The sequence below is a fragment of the Thermobia domestica genome, unplaced genomic scaffold, assembly GCF_964235325.1.
Source record: "Thermobia domestica unplaced genomic scaffold, izTheDome1.hap1.1 HAP1_SCAFFOLD_720, whole genome shotgun sequence".
NCBI lineage: Eukaryota > Metazoa > Arthropoda > Insecta > Zygentoma > Lepismatidae > Thermobia > Thermobia domestica.
Genome location: NW_027656430.1, coordinates 40,436 through 66,672, shown reverse-complemented (window position 1 = coordinate 66,672; position 26,237 = coordinate 40,436). Strand labels below are relative to the sequence as shown.

Below are 26,237 nucleotides of genomic sequence, written 5' to 3'. Positions count from 1 at the left end.
TCTGTTAGTCTTCCTCTCCAGCGAGGGTCACATGTGACATTTTCATTCGTTTATTGATTCGGGCACGTTAATTTTGATAAATAGAACTGTATTACGCTCTTTCAAGTCACGTTATTGGATCAAGTATGGAATCTCATTAGCCTAGCGGTGGACCAGGGCTGCTAATTACGGGGCAAAAGACACTAAATCTAATAGAGTAACCTCCCCCCCCCCCCCGTTCAGCCCATCTGGTTTGTGTCAATGAAATGAAAATGTTTACGTTTGCGATAAACGGCATGGAAATTATATTTAAATTGGATTTTCCATTTCTTGAAATGCGTTGCAATCACAAAGTTGCCAGAATCGGGACCAGAATGAAAATTTACTTGCGTGATCGCAGCTCCTATTTGCGATAATCATCCACATACACGTCACCAAATTTGCTTTGTGTTGCGGCCGCAAAAATGAGAAAGACGATATTTAATACGGGTTTATTATCATTGTCTCAGGTTGAAGGCTTGATTTTTTTCTAGCCATTTCTGGATTTTTTAACTATTGGTTTTAGCCACTTTTCTTCGTTGAGTGTTGGCAATACTAATTGCGACGTTCATTTGTTTTTAGCCGCGCAAATACTCAGCACAGCACAGACAAAGGATCGGTTGTTTTGCTTAACCGAAGTCTAAGCTGGAAGTCGCTTACCTGATAGAGAAGTTTATTTTAATATATAAATATTTTTTTTCTTCAACGTAAGTTATATATACGTTAAAACTTTGGCATATTACTTGTTTGCTAAAAAAAAGTATTAAATTATATATAATTCATATGAATTATAACATAATTGAAGCGCTTAGATGATAAACGTGTTCTGTTACATTTTTTGAAACGTTGCATTCTCGCGATTGATGCGTAATACATTATTTAGTGAATCCTAGTCTGAATGGAGATATTTGGAAATGATGGTGCTATGTTAACGGACAAAGTTGTGAAAGTCTATTTTTCCGTGATATTCAGTTTGTTACGTAACACCTTTATTCTCTAAGCTCTTCAATTAGCGTGTAGCTAATATCAAATTTCAACCTGTCTGTGTGCCAGTCGCCTTTTGAACCATATAGTGTAATTTTAAAAGTTTGGGTATAACTGACGAAGCGTCATACCAACTTTTTTAATTTACCGGAAAAATTAGTTGCGTTTGAATGGTAAGAAAAGTTCTAACCTACGTGCAGATTAATTATACGGTTTTATACAGAAATGCATGTGGATGGTCATATGCCAGAGCAGTCTATCTACCTTTTTCAACAATTTTGAGTTAACGAATGCTTGTTAGATAAAAAAAAAAAAAAAAAAAATACGCTTTTTCTTATGCCAGAATGAGCTAGGCAATATCAGCATTAATTTCAAAAGAAAAGGGCCACTGGCTCATTCTGGCATAAGAAAAAGAGCATTTTTTTTTATGTAACAAGCATTCATGAACTCAAAATTGGTGAAAACAGTAGATAGACTACTTTGGCATATGACCATCCATATAGCCTACTTCTTTCTGCATTCACTTTCTGTACCTTCAGTAATCATTGAGGTGTCCACTTGCATTCCCGTTGCAGATTCACTTTAAGAGGTCTTGCACAAAATTACCAACCAACCTCTGCTTGGAAGCTACTGGAAAGAACGAATGCTAAGTCAGGGCAGGAAGGTAGTACGTAGAGAGCACATGCGTCAACGATGGTGGGTCGCGTATTCACTTTCTGTACCTTCAGTAATCATTGAGGTGTCCACTTGCATTCCCGTTGCAGATTCACTTTAAGAGGTCTTGCACAAAATTACCAACCAACCTCTGCTTGGAAGCTACTGGAAAGAACGAATGCTAAGTCAGGGCAGGAAGGTAGTACGTAGAGAGCACATGCGTCAACGATGGTGGGTCGCGTAAGCGAGGATTGTCGAGAACCTGCTTTCACAATATAAAGACATCTTTTTGTTAGTCATTTGCTCGTTATATTTGTCGCACATAGGATTGTCCTTTATTAATCTACCACTACTTACCTTATGGGCGAATACGTGCATATCAGGTTCGACTTTCCTTAACAAGTTGACTGCCCTTATTACATGGTGAGTTTCAGTGGAAACCATATTTGTGTTTTCGAAACATACCGCATTCAAGATGTTCGGGAAATTACGCAAGATTTGATTAAACCTTGACCCATTTAATCCACAATTATCTGAGACCTTGACTTAATTTGTGAAATTTTGTATTTACTTTACCCAAACCCTAGAACTTGGTATTTTCTAACAACACAAGTGTTGTACCTACTAAACAGACCCCCGCGGATACCTTCTCAAATCCTTTACATTGTTATTGTTGTAAAAAATATCAAGTATAAAATGTTTTCTGAGCTGTATCTGGCGTGATTGCTAAATGAACAAAGTAAAATACACTAAATAAAATACAACAAACACATCATGGAAAAAAGGAAAATTAGATAAAAGATTCTTTTCTTAAAAGAAATAAAGTTGTAAACTAAAAAATGGGAGCTTCCTACTTTTGAAATTCAAATGTAATTTTTATTTATTTTTTTTTAATTTAAACGCGAGGAGGCAAGTAAGAAAACCTGCGAGTCTAGCTCTTCTACAGTAGTTAGATTACAATTACCGTGATCAGCTATTTTCTCAGATATTGAAAGGTGTTTCCATCACTACTTATTAACAGGGTTGGCTGGTTTAAACCAGCTGGTTTTTTCAAAAAAACCAACTGGTTTAAACCAAAAAACGAAAATGTTCGTAAAAGTGTGTTTGTAAAATCTTGATGAACACACATTTGTGGGTTATCACGTTTCACTCCCGTATATTATTCGTATTATATTCAGACCTAAATTCCCCATTCATTACTCAAAAAGATTATACTACAAAAGCAACTTTTTTTTATGTAAGTTTATAAATGTTTGTTTTGTGATTTTTTTTTTTTTTTTGTAGTTATTATTGTTATGTAATTGCAATCAAAGAAACATTCTAAATATTGTTTTGTTTCAATGTTTACTATTGATAAAATACATCGAAATGCCGTACTTTTGTGTGTGTGGGTGGGTGGGGGAGGGTCATACAGACCCCACGAGAGGCATTTAGTGAAATGAGAAGTATCTTTGATATCTATTTATGTATAAATGAGTCTGAGCCAAAGTGGACTCAAATAATTCGTATCTTTGTGATATGCAAATTAAGTCGTTGTATTTCTTGTAATTTGGACCGATAAAAGTCGTTGTTAACTAACTTGAATTAAATTAGTTCTTCTGTACTCCGTAGTACTTTGAAATTGTCCATATGTAATTCAGTATAATGGTTTCACTTGTGCAACTGTTTATCTTTTTGTCCTTCTGAAATGACTCTTGAGAGCTATATTAAGAAGCATGTAAAGAGCAGTACAACGTATTTTTATCAGGATTCCTTCGTGAGTGAGTCGGCAGACGTATCGCATTTGTGGCCAGTTAGTCCTGGTTCCGAGTTCAAATGGAGGACAATTTCTCTCGGATGTAACTCGAGAAGCAGTTTTTATTCCGCTTTAAGCTTATGTGACCCCTTCCAGCATAACCCGGCTGCTGCATAATAACATCAAGGCGAAACAAACTTATTTCTGTCCATATATGATATGAATATATAGAGCAAATTATTTAAACCAAATAAACCTGGTTTAAACCAAAAAACCTGGTTTAAACCAAAAAAACCTGGTTTAAACAAAAAAACGGTTTTTTTTTTGTTTTTTTAATAAAAACGATGGTTTTTGCCAACCCTGCTTATTAAATTATTAAGCCTTGAGCACACTGTCAGAAAAAAAGGATTTGAAAAGGTCCTTGCCTGAATTTATTGCTGATACTATTCCAGCATTCACTTAATCTGTAAAAGAAAAGCTTGGGGAGACTAGTGAGGATGGCTGGCTATCGAATTTTTAAAAATAGAATTACTTCAATAGTTGTTTCCAGCAAAATTTGAACCTAGGGTCGTACATATAGATGTAAATTCCAGTATTAATAAAAACTCGGTCAAGATATTGTGAAAAAACCTTGCAGATCAGCTACCATAAGAAAGGCTTTTCTCCCCTCGCACCAGGCAAATGTCAGACTGGAATTTATAGCCCACAAGTTGTCTCCTTTCCAATGCCTTGAACGAAGAACATTATCCCTCTGACGTCATCAAGCCGCAGATGCCATAACAAACTATCATGATGGGAAATAAATACGCTTACGTCTTTCTCTGAAGTAATGCTGGCAATTTACCATGTTCTTTGGAATTTCTTCGCTATTTCTCGATATCTTTGCTTTTACATTTTCATCAACGGAATTTACATAGCTATTGTTTCTTTTCCTTTAACCAATTCTGACAATTTCTTGGACATCGGGGAAATTGGAGAGCGACTCTTAGTTCGTCAATCAAATATTTTCGGAGAGACGCACTGAAATGATCAAAGATTGCTGTGACGCGCTCATGCGCTGCAAGACGCACTCCTCACTTTCTTTTACTACCCCTCTAGTTAACAAATTTCCTTCAAATATTTCTTTTTATCTCAACGAAAACGAAACAACAAAGAAAAATATTTATTTATACACTTTTTTTTTTTTTTGGCCAGTACGTTGCAGAAAAACTACTACTAGTACTAGCTGCTGAATATTTATCGAAATCAATCGCAGCTTTCTTTGATGTCAATTGCGGCTACAAATGAACACTATTAATCTGAGGTTTTCTGTTAGCAGATGATATTCGGAACGATGGTGAATGCTTTAAAGTAGACCAATGGTAGGTCACGTGTTTTATTTTTATGGAAGTTAACGATTCCTTGACGCAAATATATTATTTTAATTTCCTCTTAACCAGAGTTTGAAAAAAAACCGTTTTTAAAAAAAGCCCAACCCACCAGGGCCGATATGGGTTTTTTCGTTTTTTTTTGTTTTTTTTTTTTTTTTTTTGCGTGACATTCAATGCCTTTTGGGGTAAGAGTGTTGAAATGTGATTTATATTTCAAGATTGCCATTGTTACAAATTCCAACAATATTCTAATCACTACTGTTTTGAAAAAATGGCCGCAGTTTTGAAACTTGACGTTCGATTGCCGCCAAAATATATACAGCTAATTTAGTGTGTTTCGTGCTTCTACTCTGAAAATTTCAATTTAAAAGTCCTAAAATTGCTTTTTGTAACGTGCAGGGTTGGCTGGTTTAAACCAAAAAACGAAAAATGTTCGTTAAAGTATTAATGTTCGTAAAATTTTGATAAACACACATTTGTGGGTTATCACGTTCCACTCCCGTATATTTAGTATTATATTCAGACCTAATTTACCCATTCGTAACTCGGAGATTATACTACAAAAGCAACTTTTTTTTATATATATAAGTTTATGAATGTTTCGTTTGTAATTTTTTATTATATAGTTTATGCAATTGCAATCAAAGATAAATTCTAAATAATGTTTACTATTGACAAAATACATCGAAATGCCTTATTTGGGCTGGTCATAAAACCCCACGAGAGGCATTTATTGAAATCAGAAGTATCTATGTCAAATAGGTCAGAGCCAAAGTGGACTCAAATAATTCGTATTTTTATTCACTTTTCTTATTGATATGCAAATTAAGTCGTTGTATTTGTTTAACTTGGACTAATAAGTCGTAGTGAACTAACTTGGACTAAATTAGTTCTTCTGTACTCTGCAATATTTCAAAATTGTCCATATGTAATTTTGTATAATGGTTTCACTTGTGCAACTGTTTATCTTTTTGTCCTTCTGAAATGACTCTTGGCAATTATATTAACAAGTATGTAAAGATCAGTACAACGTATTTTTTATCAGGAGTCCTTTGTGAGTCGGCAGGCGTATCGCATTTGTGGCCAATCAGTCCCGGTTTCGAGTTAAAATCTAGGACAATCCCTCTCGAATGTAAGCAGAGAAGCGGTTTGGGTTCCGCTTTAAGCTCATATGTCCCCTTCCCTCATAACCTGGTTATTGTATAATAACATCAGGGCAAAACAAACTTATTTCTGTGCATATGTGATATAAATACATAGAGCATATTATTTAAACCAAAGAAACCTGGTTTTAAAAAAATTTAAACCAAAAAAAACTGTTTTTTGTTTTTTTCAATAAAAACCATGGTTTTTGCCAACCCTCGTAATGTGGATACCCGCTATTTTGAAAAAAAAAAAAAAAAGTCGCTATTTTGAAATTTTACGTTGGTATGCCGCCCAAAATACGTACAGAAAATTGTGTGTTTCGTGCTTGTACCCTCAAAATTTAAGCTTAAATTTAAAAGACTGAAAGTGGTACCCTGTAGTACAGACGAACGAACAAATGCAGATCGAATAATCCCAAGAAACTCTGACATTTGCCAAATATGAACACAAAATATATTAATTTAAAACAAATATATTAATCATGTTTCATAAAATAAATGTTTCAAAATGTCTTAAATGAAATTAAATATTTTCCAGTGTAAAATAAATAGTTTTATTGTTGAAGTTCACTTCCGATACTTTGTGCATTCAATTACGGGAATTTCCCTAGCACTTGTTGCAAGACGGTTCTTTCCAGAAAATTAATTTAAAACAATTAACAAATACATACTATAATTCATATTTTATAAAGTAAATGTTTCAAAATGTCTTATATGAAATTAAATATTTTCCAGCGTAAAATAAATAGTTTTACTGTTGAAGTATTCAGTTCTGATGCTTTGTGTCTTAAAATGTGGCAGGGTGCCCGAAAAAACCCGTCAATTTTTTCGCATTGGATCCACCTGAGAAAACCCATTTTAAAACCCTTCCCGGGTTTTTGAGCTTTTTGTTAGTATTTTATTGGTGCACTTTTAAGGTGATCACATTGAAAGCGATTATCAGGTTTTGCGCTTTCCTTCGCCGAATTAGATGCTTTCACGTTAAGGTATACAACAGATTCAACATAAGACCTTCATAAAGTTCTGAATACATTGAATGGATAAAGAAAATCCTTACCTTAGCTTGAGATAGAACAAAGTAATGTATGAATTATGCTTGTAACCTATTTAAAATAAAATTTGCAATTTTATATTTTAGAAAATACTTTCCGTGAATAGTGTGCTCGGCGACGCTAAGGGACGTTATCCCTCATACATTTGATGGCTTTAAGACCATGGGTGCCAGTACTACCAGTAAATATCTAGTGTATTAGTAAAACTACTAGTATTTTTTATTACCTTTGATGCTAACAGAAGTATTCTTCTGTAAAATTTTGTTTTCCAACAACAACAGTTTATTCCTGTTTAACAGCAGCAACAGCGTAACAATTCTTGTCAAATTTAAGAAGCTTAATGTTCAGAGTTCCGAAAACCAAGTTACGCTTATTATTTCAAGTGCTGAATTCAAACTTAAGTACTAGTGGAAGTTTCGGTGTACAGTGAAGAAAGCTTGTATTTTCGAAGGAAAAAATAAAAACTATACTTTCAATGTGATCACCTTAATTGCACCAATAAAATACTAAGAGAAAGCTCAAAAACCCAGGTGTTTTTTTCAGGTGGTTCCAATCCAAAAAAAAAAAAAAAAACCCTGCTCTTAACCCTTGAACTAAAGTAAAGACCCTATTTTTTTTCTGAACCTTCTTCCAAAATTAGAATGGAACTGGTTCCGCGACGGTAGGTTCCGAATTGCTTCGCCAATCAGTAGTTTAAATTTTTATCAAAGGACGTGAAAACTGGTCATTGGTATGTAAAAACAGAACAACTTCAATGCCACCACATGGATATAGGCCCTACACCTCACCCTCCTCCCTTGCCACCTATGGACTGAAGTCTATCTTCTTTCTTTAGAAACAAAAGGAGCTTCTAAGAGTTAAGAAAAACCTTGGCTTTATTTTAATACCGCGGTCAGCTTTCAGAAGGTAGGGACAGTGCATTTGACGTCTTGAGGAAAAGTCATTGCAGGTTCAGAGTGTTTTCAATTATAGGAAAATGCAAACATTTTAAAAGAATATCATTCGCGGCAATAGCCTGACGACCAGCGTTGAATGAGATTTTGTTTTTAAATACAGTACATAAGAAAAGCAGTTGCTGTTTGTTCCAATGAAGTGGGTATACTATGGATCGAATGCAACGTATACTTACGTACTTCCTAAATTTTAGGTGGCTATACGATAATTTCCAAAAATTAGAGGTGGATATACGCCGTATACCCTCCATTACATCCCTGCTTACACACTGAACTATCAAAATATTGTATTAAGTTCCAAAGATAGTCTATTTCTAAATTTTGAAAATTTACAGGGATGAAATGAATAATTTTCTTGTTTTTGTGCTTGATAATATATAAGGAGAGCAAAAGTTTTTATTTTTTTTTTTATATACGCGGTTCTCAACATGGAACTATTTGGCAAGCAGAGCGAGGGAACTACTTGGCGCAAGGTTTACCTCATGATAGGATTGTGTGAATATAATGAGCATTTGTATTGTAAACATGGTTGCAGGTATACAAACACGCAGCCGTGGATGTGAAGTAACACTATTTCAGCTTGTGAAACAATAAGGTAATAATCAGTCTTAATAAATATAAAAATAAATTGCAGAAATGTAAGTAAATAATGACAAAGAAAGGTGCTTGTGTATGCTTACCAACCTATGATTCGAAATATTCAACATAGTGGGCAGCATTGTATGTTAGGCGGGCGCTGTAAGATAGATTCTAGATAAGGAATAATGACCCTTGTATCCCACAACGTGTAGATTTATTTAGATACATTCGACTCTATCTCTGGTCATCGTTGGAAACTTCTTCCCGCTGCTTCAAATTAATTACCGTTGATTTTGAGTTGAAAAAACTTAATACTATAACCTTGCACATTGAATACCATGAATAATTATCATGTAGAATCTGTTGACAGGAGTAGTATGCATTAACGAAGGTAAAAGCTGGTTACATATGGTGAAAAGTGTGTTCTTTATTTTCCCTCTTTCGTTTTGAATTACTACCCAGAAATATTCTGTTTTTGGGTTAGGTTCCTTTTTAGTTCCGATACTTACTAGTTAACCCTATGCAGTCTACATAGCACATTATTTTTTCATGTCAAGGTTGCGAACTCCTCGGACAATGTATTTTTTTTTTTTTTTTTCATTTCACTTAATTTTTGCATACAGTCCTTGGAACGGCCTTCGGCCATTAAGGCAGTACTAACTTTTTTCTTATAAGGTGTTTTTACTTTCTGTCAGAAAAGCTTCGTTCATTTGTTTGTTTAATATATAGTTGTACACGAGGGTTAACAATGGAAAATTGAGTCAACGAAAATTAGTTTATACAGAGAAATAACAATGGTTACTATGCAATGCAAAGAAAATTAACCCATTGTCGTTAAATTTTAATCCATTGAACATTGTGAAGTTGTTGCTAGGCGCATATCTCGGAAACGGGAGCACATGGAAAATAAAACTTCGTTTCTGCAAGTCTATATAAAATTTGCAATCAACCAGTGAATTCGGCACTTCTTTAGAGCTTGTGGTTTCCGAAATCCTACTGTTGAAATGAACTGGCTACCAACATACACCCATTGTTGGTGACATATATAAATCTAGCATTCTAATATATAGATTGTATTTTTAAAATCTACTTTCAATTTGTTGCTAGCGAAGCACATGCCAAAATTCAGCGTCCCAAGAAAAGGCTACCACTGAGCAGAGGTGCAATAAATAGTGGTACAGAAACTGCGATACCTGAAAATGTCGAAAGATCGTGAACAAATTCCGCTGGATGAAAGATTAAGCGCTCTGTGGCTTATTATAAGCTTCATAATTACATTAATTTGCTCACCCGTGGTTCAGTGGTGAACATATGGGCCTTCGTTGTGTGAAACCTCCGGTCCGATCCTATGAAAAGCTCACATCTTCAGTGTTGACTCACCATCATGCAGCAGTTGCAGTTCAGGAAGTTACTTGAACTAAGAAATAGCAAGCTCGAGTCTAGGAAACCAGCAATGTGCTGACCACACACACATTCACACATGCAGTGAAAAATCAGGTTGGTCAGTTAAAGTCTTTAGATTTTATTCTATTGCTATTATTTATATTATTATTATTATTACTACTACTACTACTACGAGAACAGTAGCTACCGTCACATACATTAGTGAAGTTGGGAGCTAAAACTAGACTTGTTTCTATTAAGTTTTCCAATAAAGTACTGAGCTCCCTCATTGCTATGTGGGTAGCGTGTGCGCCTTTTGCGCGGGGGACCCTGGTTAATTTCCGGTGGTAGATCATGTGGTTTGGACCCAAGTCATGCCGTATGCCCAAGTTTCATGTAGCCTCGCTATTGAAATGGACTTAAATCATAGCAGCTGCTGCTTAGTGAACTTTCGCCTATTATATTCTTGAAAAAAACATTAAAATTAAATCGAACGAAATCTTTTACTTTTAGTCTCACGGTTGTGCCTGCTATGTTCAAGGTGACGGTGATGATGAGAAATGAATGAAATGACGGAATGAAGAAAGTGGGAGGAAACGTGAGCATCCCGAGAAAACCCACACACAAGGTGTTTGTCCACCACAAAGCTCACTTGGCGCGAGCTGGGATCGAACTAGGGACCCCATGCACCAGAGGTGAACGCTCTACCACTGAGCCACCGCGGCCTATTATACTTTTGTTCATAACCAGACTATAGTTCAATTCATTGTGTTGGAAAGGAGGGGGGGGTGATCTGATGTGTCCCGTATTCTCATGAAGAAAATATGGCAGGTTTATTTATGCTGGAAGATGTTAATTTCATATAAGACATTTTGAAACATTTATTTCATACAACATGAATTGTATCTTTGTTTTAAATTAATAGACCCCTTTTGGTATTCATATTTGGCGAATGTCAGTCAGGCTTCTGGATGACTTGATCTACATTTGTTCGTTTGTCTGCCGAGCTCCTTCATGGCTAAGCGGTTAGTGTACTCGTCTTCGGCGTGGGTGACCCGGGTTTGCTTCTGGGGGGAGCTCATGTGGTTCGGATTTCACTTTAATCAGTAGGTCCCATCTCATAGCCTCGCTGCTGAAAGGGACGTTAAACACAAAATCAACTCGTTTGTCTGCCTCTACCACACACACTACAGAGTACAACTTTCGGCCTTCTAAGTTAAATTTTTCAGAGTACAAGCACGTGACACTCTAAATTTCCTGTATAGATTTTGGCGGCATACCAACTTAAAATATCAAAATGGCGGCCATTGTTTCAAAACAGCGAATATCTATCTACGCTACGAAGCGCAATGTTCAGTCTTTTAAATTGAAATTTTGACGGTGGAAGCACAAGATATGCTAAATTTGCTGTATAGATTTTCTTGGCGATTGAATGTAAAATTTCAAAATGGCGGCCATTTTTTCAAAACGGCAGTGAGTAGAAAATTGTTGCAAGTTGTGACAATGACAATCTTGAAATATAAATCACATTTTAACACTTTTACCCCCAGAGACGTTGAAATATTTCGAAAAAAAAAAACTATTAAACCCGAAAAAACCCATATGGGCTCAGGTGGGTTGGGCTTTTTCAAAAAAGCCCAGGTTTTTTCAAACCCTTGCTGTGGTGAGTGTCTTTAAGTGGCAAACCAAGGTGAAACGACGTCTAAACGTTGAGGGGTTGCCCTCCCCCTCATTACAGATGTTTGACTTCGTAGCTAGGGCAGACTGGTAAATCAGGACAGGCGGCGAACTGTGGCGGAAGTCACATCAGACTTTGATGCTGGTCAGAGTGCAAATGTGTCTGAACACTTCTAACGATGGGTCTCCGCAGCCGACGCTGTGTGCCAGTGTTAACACCACGACATCTGTAACTACGATTGCAATGGGCACGCGATCATCGCCATGGACCTTAGTGCAGTGGCTGACGTCAGAGCGCGTCGCCCCCTTCCCCGGAATTAGGTGACCTGTGTGCGCGGTTGTAGTGCCAACTCCCTCCAGCGACCTACCAAGGCCTCATTGCTTCCATGCCAAAACGCACCGCCGCTGTTTTCCGTGGCAAAGGTGGATATACCGACTATTAAGTAGGTGGTCATAATGTTCTGGGTGATGAGTATATATAGTATTTCTTTAATTGTTTAAAGACGCGAAGAAAGGAAGGAAGCAAGCAAGGCAGAACATTTCGCAGTTTGTATTTGGAGTTATTTCACCTTGGAGGGTCTTCTTAATTTGATTTTGTATATACGTAATAGTTGAGCTGGAGGTCTACAATTTACGATGATTAACATTCATTAGAATTCGAACCTATGGGTTCGTTCTTTCGTCTTGTAACATCGCATTGTTCTGTATTGGAACTCGATCCAAGAACCTACACCAGATATGTGGGCGGTAACCACTGGACCACTTATGTAATGTGTGTAGGTGAATCAGGTAGTTCACTTTATTTCGTGGAAAAAGTAAATGGTTAAAGAAATTAGGTGGACTAACAAATTCCATGATACTGTTCTGTAAAACTTTTTCTTAGAATTGGTATTGTAAGCTCTCGAGTTTCAGAAGCGTCGTTTTTTTTTTAAGATTTGAAAGTCTTTTGATAATAAAAAAAATTAAAGCTGATCATACAGAAAAAAATCAGTTCTAGAATTTTAGTGGAATGTAACTACGCTGTTACTTTTAGTCTAATTTAGAGTGAAATGTTCATTTAAATTTGTTTAAATTCATGAAATGTTCATTTAAACCGAAACAAGTGGAAATTTTGTATATGATGTTGCTGTTGACAAGTTGCAAAAATTCGAGATTAGATGACAGTAAATATAACATTCATAAGTGTTGTTCTTGCTTCCATTACTTTATATGATAATGCAGCGAAAAAATCTTTCACGGTATTCATATATGTTAGCCTAATATTCCTTATACATGACTAATATCAGATATTTACACCAGTGCTAGCCAACTGCTAAACTGGCGTGTCTATGCTTCCCGGAGGCTTTTTTGTAACCTGCATTTTGTTTCGTCAATAATTTTGAAAGAATTTAATTTTCACTCTGTTTTACTCATTATATAGTGTTCCGATTTAGTTCCTGCGGAGAAAGTGCTTCGTAATTCTTGCGATGCAACTATAGTCCTTAGAAGTTGGTCATCACCGATTTACACTAATGAGAAGGATTCCTTTAAAAAATAAATGTACCCGGTTTAATGTTTTCAGTTAATTATTATTGCTATTCACATTTTGAATACGGCTAGATTTTGCTGTGGCTTTCCTCAGAATACGGCGTGTTTTTAAAGTTTTTCATCAATTCTTAAAAGAATATGTAACGATAATATTAGATGTAGTGAATTTATTATAGACTAATATGTAGTGTGAACTACAACCTAAAAGACTTTCCATATTCAAATCGTAATGTTTTAATTGTGTGAAAAGGTTTTCACTACTTCCATTCTTAGAAAAGAAAAAGTCCGTTCCAGTCATCAAAATCAGTTTCAGAACCAGGGCTGGAATCTTGATGGAAGTAATTTCTAGTTTCATCCTCGTTAAACACAACGATCATTTTATTGTCAAATTGTTTGACTCAAAACTTTTGTACAATCTTAAAGGCATCATAAAGCAAAACAGTATAAGTGTATGTGGTTGGTGTCCTACAGATCCCTAGGTGGGCTTGGGCATTTACAACGGTCCGGGTTTCGATCCTTTATCTTTTGGTCGTCTCGTTTAGACTTTAACAACAGTTTGGATCGTTCACCAAAGCCGACCATATAGCCACTGGACAACACGGTTCAGAGTTCGGATCAGAACGTTCTGGGAAATCGACACAAAAGCTGATTCTAATTGTATTCTCAATGCCGATGCAATTTAATAATGTGAAAATTATTACGTTGCATAGGCATTAGTTGTTTATGCTGAAAGAAAAGTATATTAGGTTATTTCTTACAACTAGCAAATGTAAATTTATACCCTGATAATTATTTTGGTAAAGGATGCGCAAGATTTCCGTCGCAGACGCGACGCACACACATATATGCATACTCGTCTGTTTGCTGAAAGAAAAACTCTTACGAGTGCTTTTATACGAGGTTCATTTAAAAATTAAAATTTTCTTCATTAATATTCGATGAGCTGCACCATATGGTTACAACAGGGCCACAGTCACCTATAACTGTTTCATACATAGAGGTGTTGTAGTCGAACTACGACTTTTAACCCCATCTCAATCTTTTCTTTGTATTTAAAAAGCTAAATTTTCAAAGATACCAGCACGACTGGCCGCAGTGACTCATTACAAATTTGCAAACGAATCATATGTTGCCGTCCGCAACGTGCAGACATCCGTAGTCGGTATTAATTGTGTAATTATTTCACTTACAGATATGAGACAGTCGATGTCTAAGATGATAAGTTACCAGCGATATCTTAAAACCCAAGTCGAGGCTATTTCCGAAGTCATGAATTTACAGGTGACGTCTAAGATGGATGATAAAGGAAACGATATATTGTGTTCTTTAAGCCTACCAGCTCAAAATGAACAATTGCAGAAGCTAGAGGAGAGTTTATCTGACGAAGAAGTGAAGAAGCAGCTGGTAAGTTTCTCTTCGGCTTTTTATGTTGTGTGTGTTTCGAGTACAGCTTACGTGCAGTCGAGAATCACACACTTGTATTTGCAAGATTTCAACAGCACTGAAAAGTCGGGTAAAATGAAATTGATCGGAAAGAATTAAAGAAGCTTTCGTTTCTTTACTAGATAAAGTCGAGGAATTTTGGGGAATGTCTGTTCAAAGTTTAGTTAGTGAAAACTGCGTACATGACTTTTATTTCCCCTCCACAGTCTATCTATTCCTTGCTGTATGAACTTTTCTTTGAAGTTAGTTTATTATTTCTTTTCATGTACTTATTTCATCTCTCATATTTTCGTCTATTAAGATTAGTTTATTGTTTTTCAAGAATTAAGACATTCTCCTTCAGTGTGCAATATAATAGAGATTTCATAGTGTATTATTTTTTCTTTCAGCTGGTCCACCTGACGGTTCTATCGATTAGTTCTAAGTTTCAGATGTTATTTATTTCTAGTTTTGCATTGAGAATTTATCACGTATGAAATGCATATAACGTGCTGTTGTCACTGGCGAACGCATGAAGGTGCTGCACAATCTGCGGCACGTCTCCTCCCTCACCTCCTCTCGAAAGTTTTACCCCCTCTCAAAAATGTTTTTAAAAAGTCGGACTTAGTAACTCGATATATACTCATAGAATTTCTGAATGTTGTCCAGAACCTTCGGGTCTGTTGTTGCATAATTTCTTCCGTATATAGTAAGTTGAGAACTTCATGATTTTAGGTTGTCGGCCTGTCTCTAGAATGGCATTACTTTCTTTTTGTGTATGTTTTATTATTAAACCTACTTTTCATATTTCTTATGAAATAGTATAAGGTATTATTTGAATGAAATAAAAACAGATTGGCAGCTATGTAAATGTTCGAGATTGGGCGAAAAATTTTGGTACTACGCAATCTAATTGGTACAAAAATTTCCACGATAGACAGTGACATTTAAGAAACTGTTCAGCAAAAATCATGAAAAGTCAGGATATTTTAAGATATTGGTGTCCTTAATTTAATACCAATGTTGGTTGGTTTAAATCAAGGTGGTTTAAACCGGTGTTTAAAAATCAATTGGCTGCGTTAATTGTAATCTAGGGTCCAGGGCTTGATTGTGGGGGTTGCAACATTTCTCCTGTGTATGTAAACCGAATTGCGCCTCGGATGTCACTCTAAGCAGTAAGACCTGTCCTGTTCTGTCACAGAGAAGCTAGTTTGCTTTTAAATGTATTGATAAAAGTTCGGAAAAATTTGTATCTTAATCTGTAGCTTAACTAGAATCTTTAAGTTTTCTTGAACAGCATTAACATACTATTTTTTCTATTTTAAAATTCCAAAATAAATTATTTGTATGAATGTCTTATTTAGTGCACTGGTTATAATACTGTGAATTAGAAATGCAAAAAGCAGTCTTTTTTGGGATTGTTTTTTCATATATATATATAAAGCTTTTCTTAATTTTTAGATGGAAATCTTTTTGACTTTTATGTTTTCCTACTTATGTACCCCCTTTTGTACTGAATTCTACAATGAAAGAAGTGTCCTTACAACAGTTATTACTGTTGTAAGTTACGTTCAGTGTGTGGCTGTCTGTCTTTATTGGTTATTGTACTGATTTCACTGCTAAGCTGCAAGTGTAAGTTACGCAACCCAACATCTTACTAGGGACAAGTTGGTTACGTAATAACAATATCATGTTTCTGAAAGTTACACATCTTGACGTGTGTTGTGCAGGTTGCCTAAATTTACACCGACAGACAAGAAAAAATCATCATCTTAGTTCCAGAAACCCTTTATTGTGAGCTTCAGATACTTTATTAGAACGCAATATAAGTTCAATTGAGAAAATTAGTCATGAACAATCATGCTGTTTGATGTTAGTTTAATACTAGTAACAGGTCATCATTTAAAGAATTTATTCCGTCTTTTTCTATATCGTGTATTAGCGTTTTAAACCTTCCGCTGGAATTGTAACGACCTCAATAAATAATATGTATTTACACACAAGTATTCCGCATGACTTCCTACGTAAAATGTTTACAAAAAAAAGAAAAAAGAAAAAAAAACCACTAAATGTAGTTTCAGTTTATGCATAAATAATAAATAAGTTTGTTCCACTGAGTGTAACTACTATTTTCAGAACAATTATTGCTAATATTAATTTTTTTACTAATACATGACGGTCGTTAAATATTATTCTAATAGCTTTACAAACATTTCGTTCGAACTAGGAAACTTACTGCGTCTACTAATTTGCCCTTTTTCTTTTCTATCCATTGACCGGTTATCTTTGATTATTGAACATATAACAGTCTTCAGAATGCAGTTTTTTTTTTCATTCTTTATGATAGGAAACAAAAGGTGGGGCACACTGTTATTTCTTCGTAAAAGTTGAAATATTCATAAAAGCCCTAAATTTCCCAAGCCGTGCAATTTTTTTTCATTAAAAAAAAAGCCGTTCTTTTCGAGTCCTTGCATCTCTGGTGATAATCAAGTTACTTTCTTGTAAAGCATTTGCTGATAAATAATCACACTAAGGCAGGAGTTTCTCGATACAAAAATTATATACCATCCAACTTTATACTTATCCTGATTCTTGAATATACTATCCGTATTGGGGTAGCGAGTAATGTGGGTGAAGCTTACATTCTGGTACTTCGCGGTAGGAAATCGGATTGTGATTAATGAACACACAATCTAGTGTAATGAACACACCAAACTGAACTAAGGACTGTTCACAAAAAGTTGTTTTTCAAGTGCATTACTTATTCCTATGCATCAGTTGAACATTTTCCGTTTAATCTTGTCTAATCCCGGAACAAGGCATACTTTCATAGCCCCAGTGTTGCATATGGACGTTAGGGCCAAACAAACTCATTTCTTCTAACCATATGTAATCTGAATAAATAAAGAATTTATTTAAACCAAAACGAATTTTAAAAAGGTGTAGCTTTTGCCAATCGTGTTTAGTACGCATATAGTTCCCTGTTCTTCCATTTTAGATATGTACATTTAGAAGTATAAATTCGTAGTTAGGATCCGAAAAGTAAATGACCTAAAAGTGGAAAGAGCTCTTAAGAAAACGTTAAAATAAAAAGAGATGTCCGAAAAATTGAGGAGGGCCTATAAAATATTCATTTACAATATGCCACCTAGTAACTGTTGCATGCAATAAATAAATAAAATGTTGTGATTCATTATAAACCTGTCTGTTCAGCGCCTAGCATTATCAATAAGTTGTGGTTAATTGTTGTCACATAAAGACGTTTGCGTCCTACGTGTTTTTGGTGGCAGTTAAGCAATTGTTAATTTATATGAAAATATTAGAAAAAGTGAACCTAAGAATGAAAGGGGGGGGGGAGACAGAGTGACGGGTTCTGACTCTCCTGCATGTGATTTGCATATATGCCTTCTTAAGATATGTAAAGGAAAGATGACGTGTCCGCTGCTTTAGGGCCTTACTGATAATTTCTAGATTATTACTTAAACTAAACTTCGTTAATGTATACATGTTTGTTTTTATTTTTTCAGATGGCTTACCTTGCTTTAGCAAAAGGAGGAACTTCTTCCAGAACTGCCTGCAACATGATGTCAAAGATTATCTGTGATGAGGTTGCTGCCTACTATAGTTACAAAGGTCAAAAAGGAAAGAGGGTGTTTCGAGAGTTACTAACGTGCAAAACTGTTATAGGTAAATACTGCACTATAGCCAAACTTCGTACTGTAGATTATGTCAATTTACTACTGTGCTTTAGTTGAATGTCATATATGTTTGACCGGAGACTTTTTACTACATTTCCCCTTATCAGTTTCTTTATATAGGATGTAGCAATATAAATTCTGGATTATTAAAGCAAAATTTAGCATCACTTTATTGGATAAATGACTGAAGAATGCAGATTTTGATTAACGTAGCAGTTCTTTGAGTTGGGTTCAGTTGAAGATAAGAGTCCTGTCGTAATGTAGTTGCCTCATGTGGAGATTAGGTAGGCCTCGTGTGGAGATTAGGCAGGTGGCACCTTGTTGAAACTATGCGTTCATTTTCGACAAGTTCCATTGGAAGGACGAATAACTTGTAGCCATATTCCTGTTCAGCGTCTTCTATCAGCTTTTCCTGAAGCAATCATTCCTTCTGGGAATCTATCCTAGAGAGGCTGAACTTCTGTGCGAAACAGTAGTCTGATAATAGGCTGAATTGATTTTCGCATTTTTATGTACGCGGCGGAGGGTTATCACTAGGAATACCGAGGGAGATTCTCGAATACACAAGGAGCTCCCTCGTAGATATGTAGATAACATACACGCCTTTCGCGCTGGAGCCCCGGGTTCAATTCCCGACTGTAGGTTCGCGTCTCATGGCCTCGATGCTGAACGAGACGACAAACTAAAATCAAAAGTAAATCGAACCCTCGGCGTAACTTTTGTTAAAAATTCTAACAAAATATTATCAGTCAGTTGTTGTACATTTTGAGTTATTTGTTATGGTTATCCAGACAGTTTACTACAGTAGTGTGAAAAATTACTTCATAAATAGCTTAGATGATCATTTTTGAGATCAGTTGGATCTGGCAACTTAGGATATATTTTATACAAAATGCGTCAGTTATGTGTATTGTTACACTCGTTCATATCATGGTACCGTAGTTAACAAAATACACCACCTTCCTCTAAAGCAATTGAAATAAATCTTACATATTTTATGTCCGAAAGAACATACAAGCTAATGGGTTAAGAACATTAAAATAACTCCTTTACTTTTGTATAAAGATGCTAGCTGAAGTGCCTGGCATTGCAGAGGAGGAATAAGTTTATAGAAAATTGTTCGCCCTACGGCCTCGCAGCTCAAAAACACGCGAGTAAACCGAATTTCGGTTCAAATTCCTTGGAACTTCACCTCTAGTCTCCCTCGTTTGCTCAGTGTAAGTTTTTGCACTTCATAACCCTGCAATCATGCCAAATTTTAACTGTCTTCAATTTCTGAAAAACAAACCGGTAAAATTCGGAAGAGAAAAGCACGCGAAAGCCGTAACAATAACATTTGTCCCATCGTTTGGAGGTTTACCTAATCATCCATACTTTTTTTGGCAATATGATCTCGTATTTCATAGCTCTAATAATACTGGGTTTCAACTATATTTTCCAATTTCAAGACAATAACCACTTCAGAAACCTCATACCAAATTTCAATTCCTAATCCCCTAGACTCACATGTTTGTTCGGCCTGCGGCCTCGCATCTCGTAAACCTGGATTCATGCCTAATTTCAATTCCAGAAGAGAAAAGCATGCGATAGCCGTAACAACATTTTCCCATTTTTCCCCTCACCGTTTTTTTTTTTTTTTTTCCTCCTACGTTTGGATAAGCCTGCAATCATACTGAACTTGATTTATTCAAATTTTAAGACAGTAGGCACTTAAGATTTATTAATAAATGTTACGGGATTCAATTCCCAGTGCGACTCGTATGGCTTGGATTCCACGTTAAGTTGTAAATCCACGTCTTACATAGGTTCGCTGCTGAAATAGACGCTAAACTCTATTATTATTATTATTATTATTATTATTATTATTACTCTGTAAAATTCAGAGTTAGCTGATTACGGGAAACTTTTATTTAATCCATATTGTTCATGATTTTGCATTAGAATTACACTTTTTCGTACATGACATCTGTTAATTGTATTTAGTGTGATAATACGATTTTATGTTTTAACCTCACCCATTCCCAGTTGTAAAAATATAAGTGAGTCACTGAACCGTTGAAATGAACCGATTCATTTTAGTGAGCGAACTACTGAGCGACGAATCTGAGAGGTGAATGGTTTTGCCCATCACTAATATGACATAGTACGTAAGATAACTTGGTATTCCTAGGGTTGACTTACCCTTCTAGTTGAATCTTGGAATAACTCTAAAACGAGTGGGGGGAAACTTTTGTGTCTACTTCTTTTTCCCGGACTGGTGTGCATTCATGCAGATAAGGTTAGGTCTAATCTATAGAGCCTTCAAAATTATCTTACTGGCAGCATTTATATAGCTTGCCACTGTTGGTAATATGTTGAGCTGTGAGAACAACCTTACTTCTACGCCAATTTCTTTATGTTCAGTTATCTTTTATAATGGTGTTGACCCGCTCACTAAAATTACCAAATTGAACAACATTGGTTTTCTGTACTGCTGGGTTCGGACCAGTGGCAAAGATCTTAACTCTGAATCATGTTCCAGGTACGGCTTAGAACGGGCCATTGACTTATCTTCGTTCGAATTTTTTGAATCGCTGTTTACGGCAGTGAATGAATCTTAATTTTTGTCTGGAAACATTATAACTGTACTAGTAAGTTAAACGTAATTTGTACGTAATGCTTAAGTCATTCCTATAAACGAACTTAGTCTCTGTATTTCAGATACTATGAGACGCGTTCATAACCAGGAAGATCTAACGGATAATAAAATTGCAGAGATGATCGGGCATTGGTTAGCCAGAGCAAAATTTAGGATAGAGAAAAGGTAAATACAGAAATTTTCAGAAGTAACTGAGAAACACTTATTGTACAGTTAAGTTTTTGAAGGAACATTGTTATTCATATTAGTTTTTCTTATTTAAAAACGTAGCTAAACATACATTTTAGTTCAATGTTGAAATTGAGCAACTTCCGATTGTCTGTACACTGATGTGGAATTTTCATTCTAAAAAAATATATGTATAAGTTTTGTTTATGGAAAAATCAGTTATCTCAATTTAGACATTGAACCATTTCTTTAGTAGTGAGCTGTTCATTATCGGATACGGAGGTAGTCTACTCTCCATTTCAGCGTTATAGACCCCTGGGTTCAAACAACTATATCTTCGAGCCCAGTTAAAGTAGAGACATGAAATATGCACCATTTTACTCACTGAAGTGTTTACTTTAACAGGTTATTTGCTTGCAATTCTCTGCTTAATACTTTAGGTTATAAAATAAAAAATGTATTTAAAAACGTAATTTTTTTTTGCAATAAATTGGTTTCCTTGAAGTTTAAAGAAAAATATCTCAGTTATTTTTTGCAATACAGGAATGAAATTTTTACTGAATATGAACGAAAGTATACTAAACAAAAGTGCAGTAGTATTTTTAAAATTAATTTTATAGTTAATGTACAATAAGTTATTTTGTTACATGTACCGATCTCTGCCCGTAACTCGTATTAGTGAAGAACGGAAAGCACTGAAGTACGCTCCATTGAATGGCAATATTAACAACGTATACAGTTTTAGTTCAGATACAGACAAAAGGTCCGAAATTACAATATGACAATAGTCATATTTTTTACGATCAGTTACCACTCAGCTGTTGCGACGTTGCCGCATGGAACTTCATGAGTCAGCGTTGCGCGAAGCGCGGGAAGCAGAAATTGTGGCTGTGTTTGTTCTCGTGTGGTTTCTTTTTTATCTTTGTGTGTTTTTTGGTTAGGTTGTGATATAAACAATGAAAAAGCATCATTTTCGAAGTTTCGAGAAACAGTTTATAATAAATGCAAGATCATTTTTTGATTTGGAGAAACAAAACAATGCTCCACAATTTTCGTTCTCCCAATCCGTCAAAAGAACTGCCGAATGCTTAAAGGTGTCTGAAAAAACTGTGAAGCGTGTTTCAAGTGAGTTTCGCAATAATAGTGTCCTAGAATCTCGGAAAAAAAAAAACAGGTTCCCCGTCAAACAAGTTGGTTATAAATGAATTCCTTCAAGGGTGTATTCGCCGGAAGCTCCACGAATTTTATGTGCGAAAAGAGTATCCAACGGTAAAAAAAACTCTTGGAACAGATAACAGGACTTTACTGATGCTCCAGAAATGAGTGAAACTTCGTTATGGCGTGTGTTGCGAAAACTGGGATTTCGGTATAAAAAGTTTAACAAGAAACCAGTTCTAATGGAAAGTGATAAGATTGCTGGGCAAAGGCATCAGTTTCTACGGCTGTTGAAATTTTACAGACGTAATAATTTTAGTCTTTTACACCGATGAGCCTTGGTGTGGTGCGAACCATTCTGACAAGTTTGGATGGCAAGAGCAAATTCTGCCAGAAGAAGACACACCAGTGTATGACTACTACCGGAGTGCTGTTCAACAGGTTTCGAGTTGGAGAGGGGCATTCGTACTCCTTCCGGTGCTGGGAAGAGAAAAATTATGCTGCATATTGGCAACGAGGAGGGATTTCTTGATGGAGCCGAAGTGTGTTTTGTTGGAAAAAAGAGAACTCAGGATTACCATTCCGAGATGAACGCCAAGCACTATACGCTGGTGAAGTAAACGTAATTTCCGCTTCCTGTTCAGCTAGCTGGTTACAAACAAACCAGCTTTAAGCGGGTTATATGAAGAAGCTTACACGGTACTCGCCTATGAAAATGATTTGTTTCGTTTTCGGGTATAACCATAACAGTTTAAGAGGTGCATTCATTTTTTTGTTTTTGTTTGTTTGTTTTCCCAAGAATGAAATTAGAAATATTGTACTATATAACATATTAAAGAGAAACAAAAACAAAGCCATATTGTACAACAAGCGATATAATGATTAATTACTTATTGGGCAACAGATATATCTCAATCTTTTTGAAGAACACTTTCTCTCCTTGCATATTCTGCCAGAAAGAAATTAAAATACACATATTTTTTTTAGCAAAGCTCCCTTGTTCTATCTTTTTTTGTTCGTTTGTTTGTGACATTTTTAGGCTAATTTCGCTGTTTAATATATATTAATACTCAGAACACTGTAAAATCGTTTCTTAGTAAACTGATAATTGAATCACAGGAAGTTTCCAGTATCTTTGAGTTTTTAAAAGATCGTCTTATTTTAGCTTTCTGTTTTTATTTGTGTACTTGTAGTTTCTTTTTAATATATTTTAGCTCCTAAAAAAGTTTAGTACAGAAGTCCTTAGTGCAAAGGCGGGTGGAAGGTGGTAAAATAAAAATAATCGAAATTAAACCGTATCAGTGTCGTATCCTTAGTTTTCGGTGTTGCTGAAATTAATAGTGACGCTTAAGTCCAAATTCAAGGTCAATATAAGTGTCGAATAAATAGGTTTCTGGGTCGTTAAAATATAGGGACTTTCTGGATAAATTTTAAGTTCATTTTCAGTCTTTATTGGTATAACAGTTGAGACGGGGTGAAAAATGTCTAAATTAATCGAGATTAGTGTCGAATCCATTAGTTCTGGGTCGCTAAGCTGATTAGCTATGATATTTAAAGCAAAGTTAAGCATCCATTTTTATATACGGATGTATTTTTAGATTTACTTACACATCTTGAGTCGAAAGAAGATTCAAGGTTTTTCATTTCATATTTCATAGGTGACGAGACTTCATAATGTAAATCAGGTTACTGAATAAATTTCAGACTAAATGATTTATTGCGTTGTGTAGGAATTTTTATTGCGCAAGTCTTGTAACTTCATAATAAAATACGTTTTTTTATTATTCATTATTCTAGTTGATCACGGAAAAATATATGTATCATCGTTTTCTTTCTTTTTTGTCGTTTTTCCACCAATATGGGAAAGACTGAGTAGGTAATTAGATTACATATTCTGGAAAACTGGGAAAAGTCAAGGAACTCTTCCCGTAATTCTTGTCGCCAGCTTGTGAACGTTTGCCTTGGAGACACGAAATCTTTAAGGGCAGGAAAGCCTCTACTGGAATAAAAAGAAAATGAGCAAGAGTTTCATTCATGACTTGCTCATTCTAGCTTTTTTCTGCCATATTGATCTAGGAGACTGCCACTCTACTCATTTGGTTTTGTGATCGTGCCGGTACAGGAAACTTGGTAAGTTCCGTCACTTGTAATGATATTCTTTTAAAAATCTGGATTTTCATTACGCTTTTTTTAATGGCGTGAGATTTTTTTCGGTACAACAGCTCAGATTTTTCTCATCTCCAGTTCGTTGGTAAAAGTATGATACCGTCATTTTGTGGTTGAAGTTAAGCTCGTCTGCTATTACGCAAAAAGATTTTAGAGTGTTTCACATTTACATCATGCGTGTACGTTGCATGCATTTTAGACAGGACCTTAGTTCCCACTGTTCCCCACCATCAAAAAAGTGCCTGGAACCTCTCAACATCTGCGATCGCGACCAAGTGGCATCGCCGTAGGTTTGTTTTGCCTTTTGTACAGTTTCGGTTACGTTGTATCAAAGTTCGACACAAAACTTGATAAAATACTGTTGCTCGTAACTTCTTTCTCACATTTTCATGACGGTGTACAACTTAGGTCACAACGTTGAACCTTCATTTCACCTCTACACCAAAATGTTAACACTGACACATGACGCGTACGTACTGTGGTAAGTCATACGCGCAGTGTTACCAATTTGTGACTTTAGAATCACCTCACAACTTTTTTTACACACCTGGTAGAAAATACAGTGAACTCCCTATTATTCGCGGGCCGATTATCTACGGTATTAAATGAAAATTACAACGGTAGAATAAGATATGCAATAACGCCTATAACAGAACGTTACACCGAAACATGTAACACCATAAATAAAGGAAATGTAGGGAAGTGGAAGCACGCATATGGAAAGAAAATTCATTAAGTCATAATTGCATGTGAAGGACCACTGCTGTAAGTGAATATCACTGTAAAGATTATTTATGTCCGTCCTTTTTGGTGTGTTTTGTTGATTATCTGTGGTTACTATGCCGGCCAATTCTGTGGATAATCGGGAGTATTAAAAATAACTTCAAATAAGTATTTGAGATGTAAATGTACGCTAGCCTAATTCCTTATTACCCTTCTGTGTTTGAAGAAATGTTTTTGTCAGTATTAAGCCTAATTTCGTAATCTCTTTTTTTCTTAGGACAAAAACAAGTAGTCCATCCGGCGATGAGGGCATTGTCCCGCAACATGATGTCTCTCAAACAGGCGTGTCTGAAGAAAGCGCAACATTGGGGTCGGCGAAATAGTAAATCATGTTCTAGTTTGTTGCGGGCCGTTTTCCCCAACATTGCTTGTACCTTGTAACATTGTAACATTTCTTGTACACTCATGTCCAAAATGGTTGTCGCATATCTGTAACTATCTTCTTGTAAGAATATAATTTGATAATGATTTTGCAGTGTAGTTTTAATACTGATACTATGCGTATAATCGGGAAATGTATATTTGTGGTAAATTTCATAGGAAAAGAATTATAAATACGAAAATTAGAGAGAATAAAACAAAATGTTACTAAATGGACAAGGAAGTTTTATTTTCGTTTTATTGTTATTTACTGCTCTTTTGACATGAAATTTGCTGCATACAGGTCTTTACCGATTAAATACATACTAACATTATAAGAAGTACCGGGAGAATTCGTTATCAAATTATATTCCTACAACATATTTATAGACATGCGACAATAATTTTGGACATGAGTGTACCTTGTACTCAAGACTGAATGCGTCTTTATTCCAAAGTCTCAGCTTTGTTTTCTATTTTCATTATTGTAGTTGTAGATTATTTCGGTGTTGGTTGTATGTTGTGTTAGGTTGATATGTCGTGATGTCTTAAATGTTACCAAACTGTTAATAATGTAACTATTGTATTAGTTACAAGAGATGGAAAGTAAATTGTGAAAGTAAACGTACATACAGGGTGGCTCAAAAGTAGGTATACAGTACCGTACTGATCAGCTCATTGAATTTTATATCATTTCTTAATGTTATTGCTTAGTTTATTATTTGTTCTTAAAGACTTTTGCTTATACCTTAATCTCGGAACAGTCGAAG

The 26,237-nt window shown here is 35.5% G+C and overlaps 1 protein-coding gene across 5 annotated transcripts; it reads left to right on the top strand.

Annotated features, from left to right (window-relative positions):
- Positions 1-381: 381 nt before the first annotated feature.
- On the top strand, positions 382-25,999 carry LOC145677236 (uncharacterized). Of its 5 annotated transcripts, none has more exons than XM_081747830.1 (5): positions 430-725; positions 14,270-14,481; positions 18,027-18,186; positions 20,898-21,000; positions 25,325-25,999. In XM_081747830.1, exons 2-5 carry the CDS (start codon positions 14,272-14,274, stop codon positions 25,428-25,430), a joined length of 579 nt encoding a protein of 192 aa, XP_081603956.1. In that variant the 5' UTR covers positions 430-725; positions 14,270-14,271; the 3' UTR covers positions 25,431-25,999. The 5 variants fall into 5 exon arrangements, with proteins under 5 accessions (XP_081603961.1, XP_081603956.1, XP_081603957.1 ...); XM_081747831.1 differs by lacking the exon at positions 430-725 and adding an exon at positions 4,666-4,752; XM_081747833.1 differs by lacking the exon at positions 430-725 and adding an exon at positions 8,335-8,506.
- Positions 26,000-26,237: the final 238 nt, after the last annotated feature.

Bases quoted from the DNA above. Each gene is read 5' to 3' on its own strand.
- LOC145677236 (XM_081747830.1), top strand. From the start codon at position 14,272: ATGAGACAGTCGATGTCTAAGATGATAAGTTACCAGCGATATCTTAAA. The intron at 18,187-20,897 runs GTAAATACTGCA...TCTGTATTTCAG, and splicing joins AACGTGCAAAACTGTTATAG to ATACTATGAGACGCGTTCAT. The intron at 21,001-25,324 runs GTAAATACAGAA...TTTTTTTCTTAG, and splicing joins AAATTTAGGATAGAGAAAAG to GACAAAAACAAGTAGTCCAT.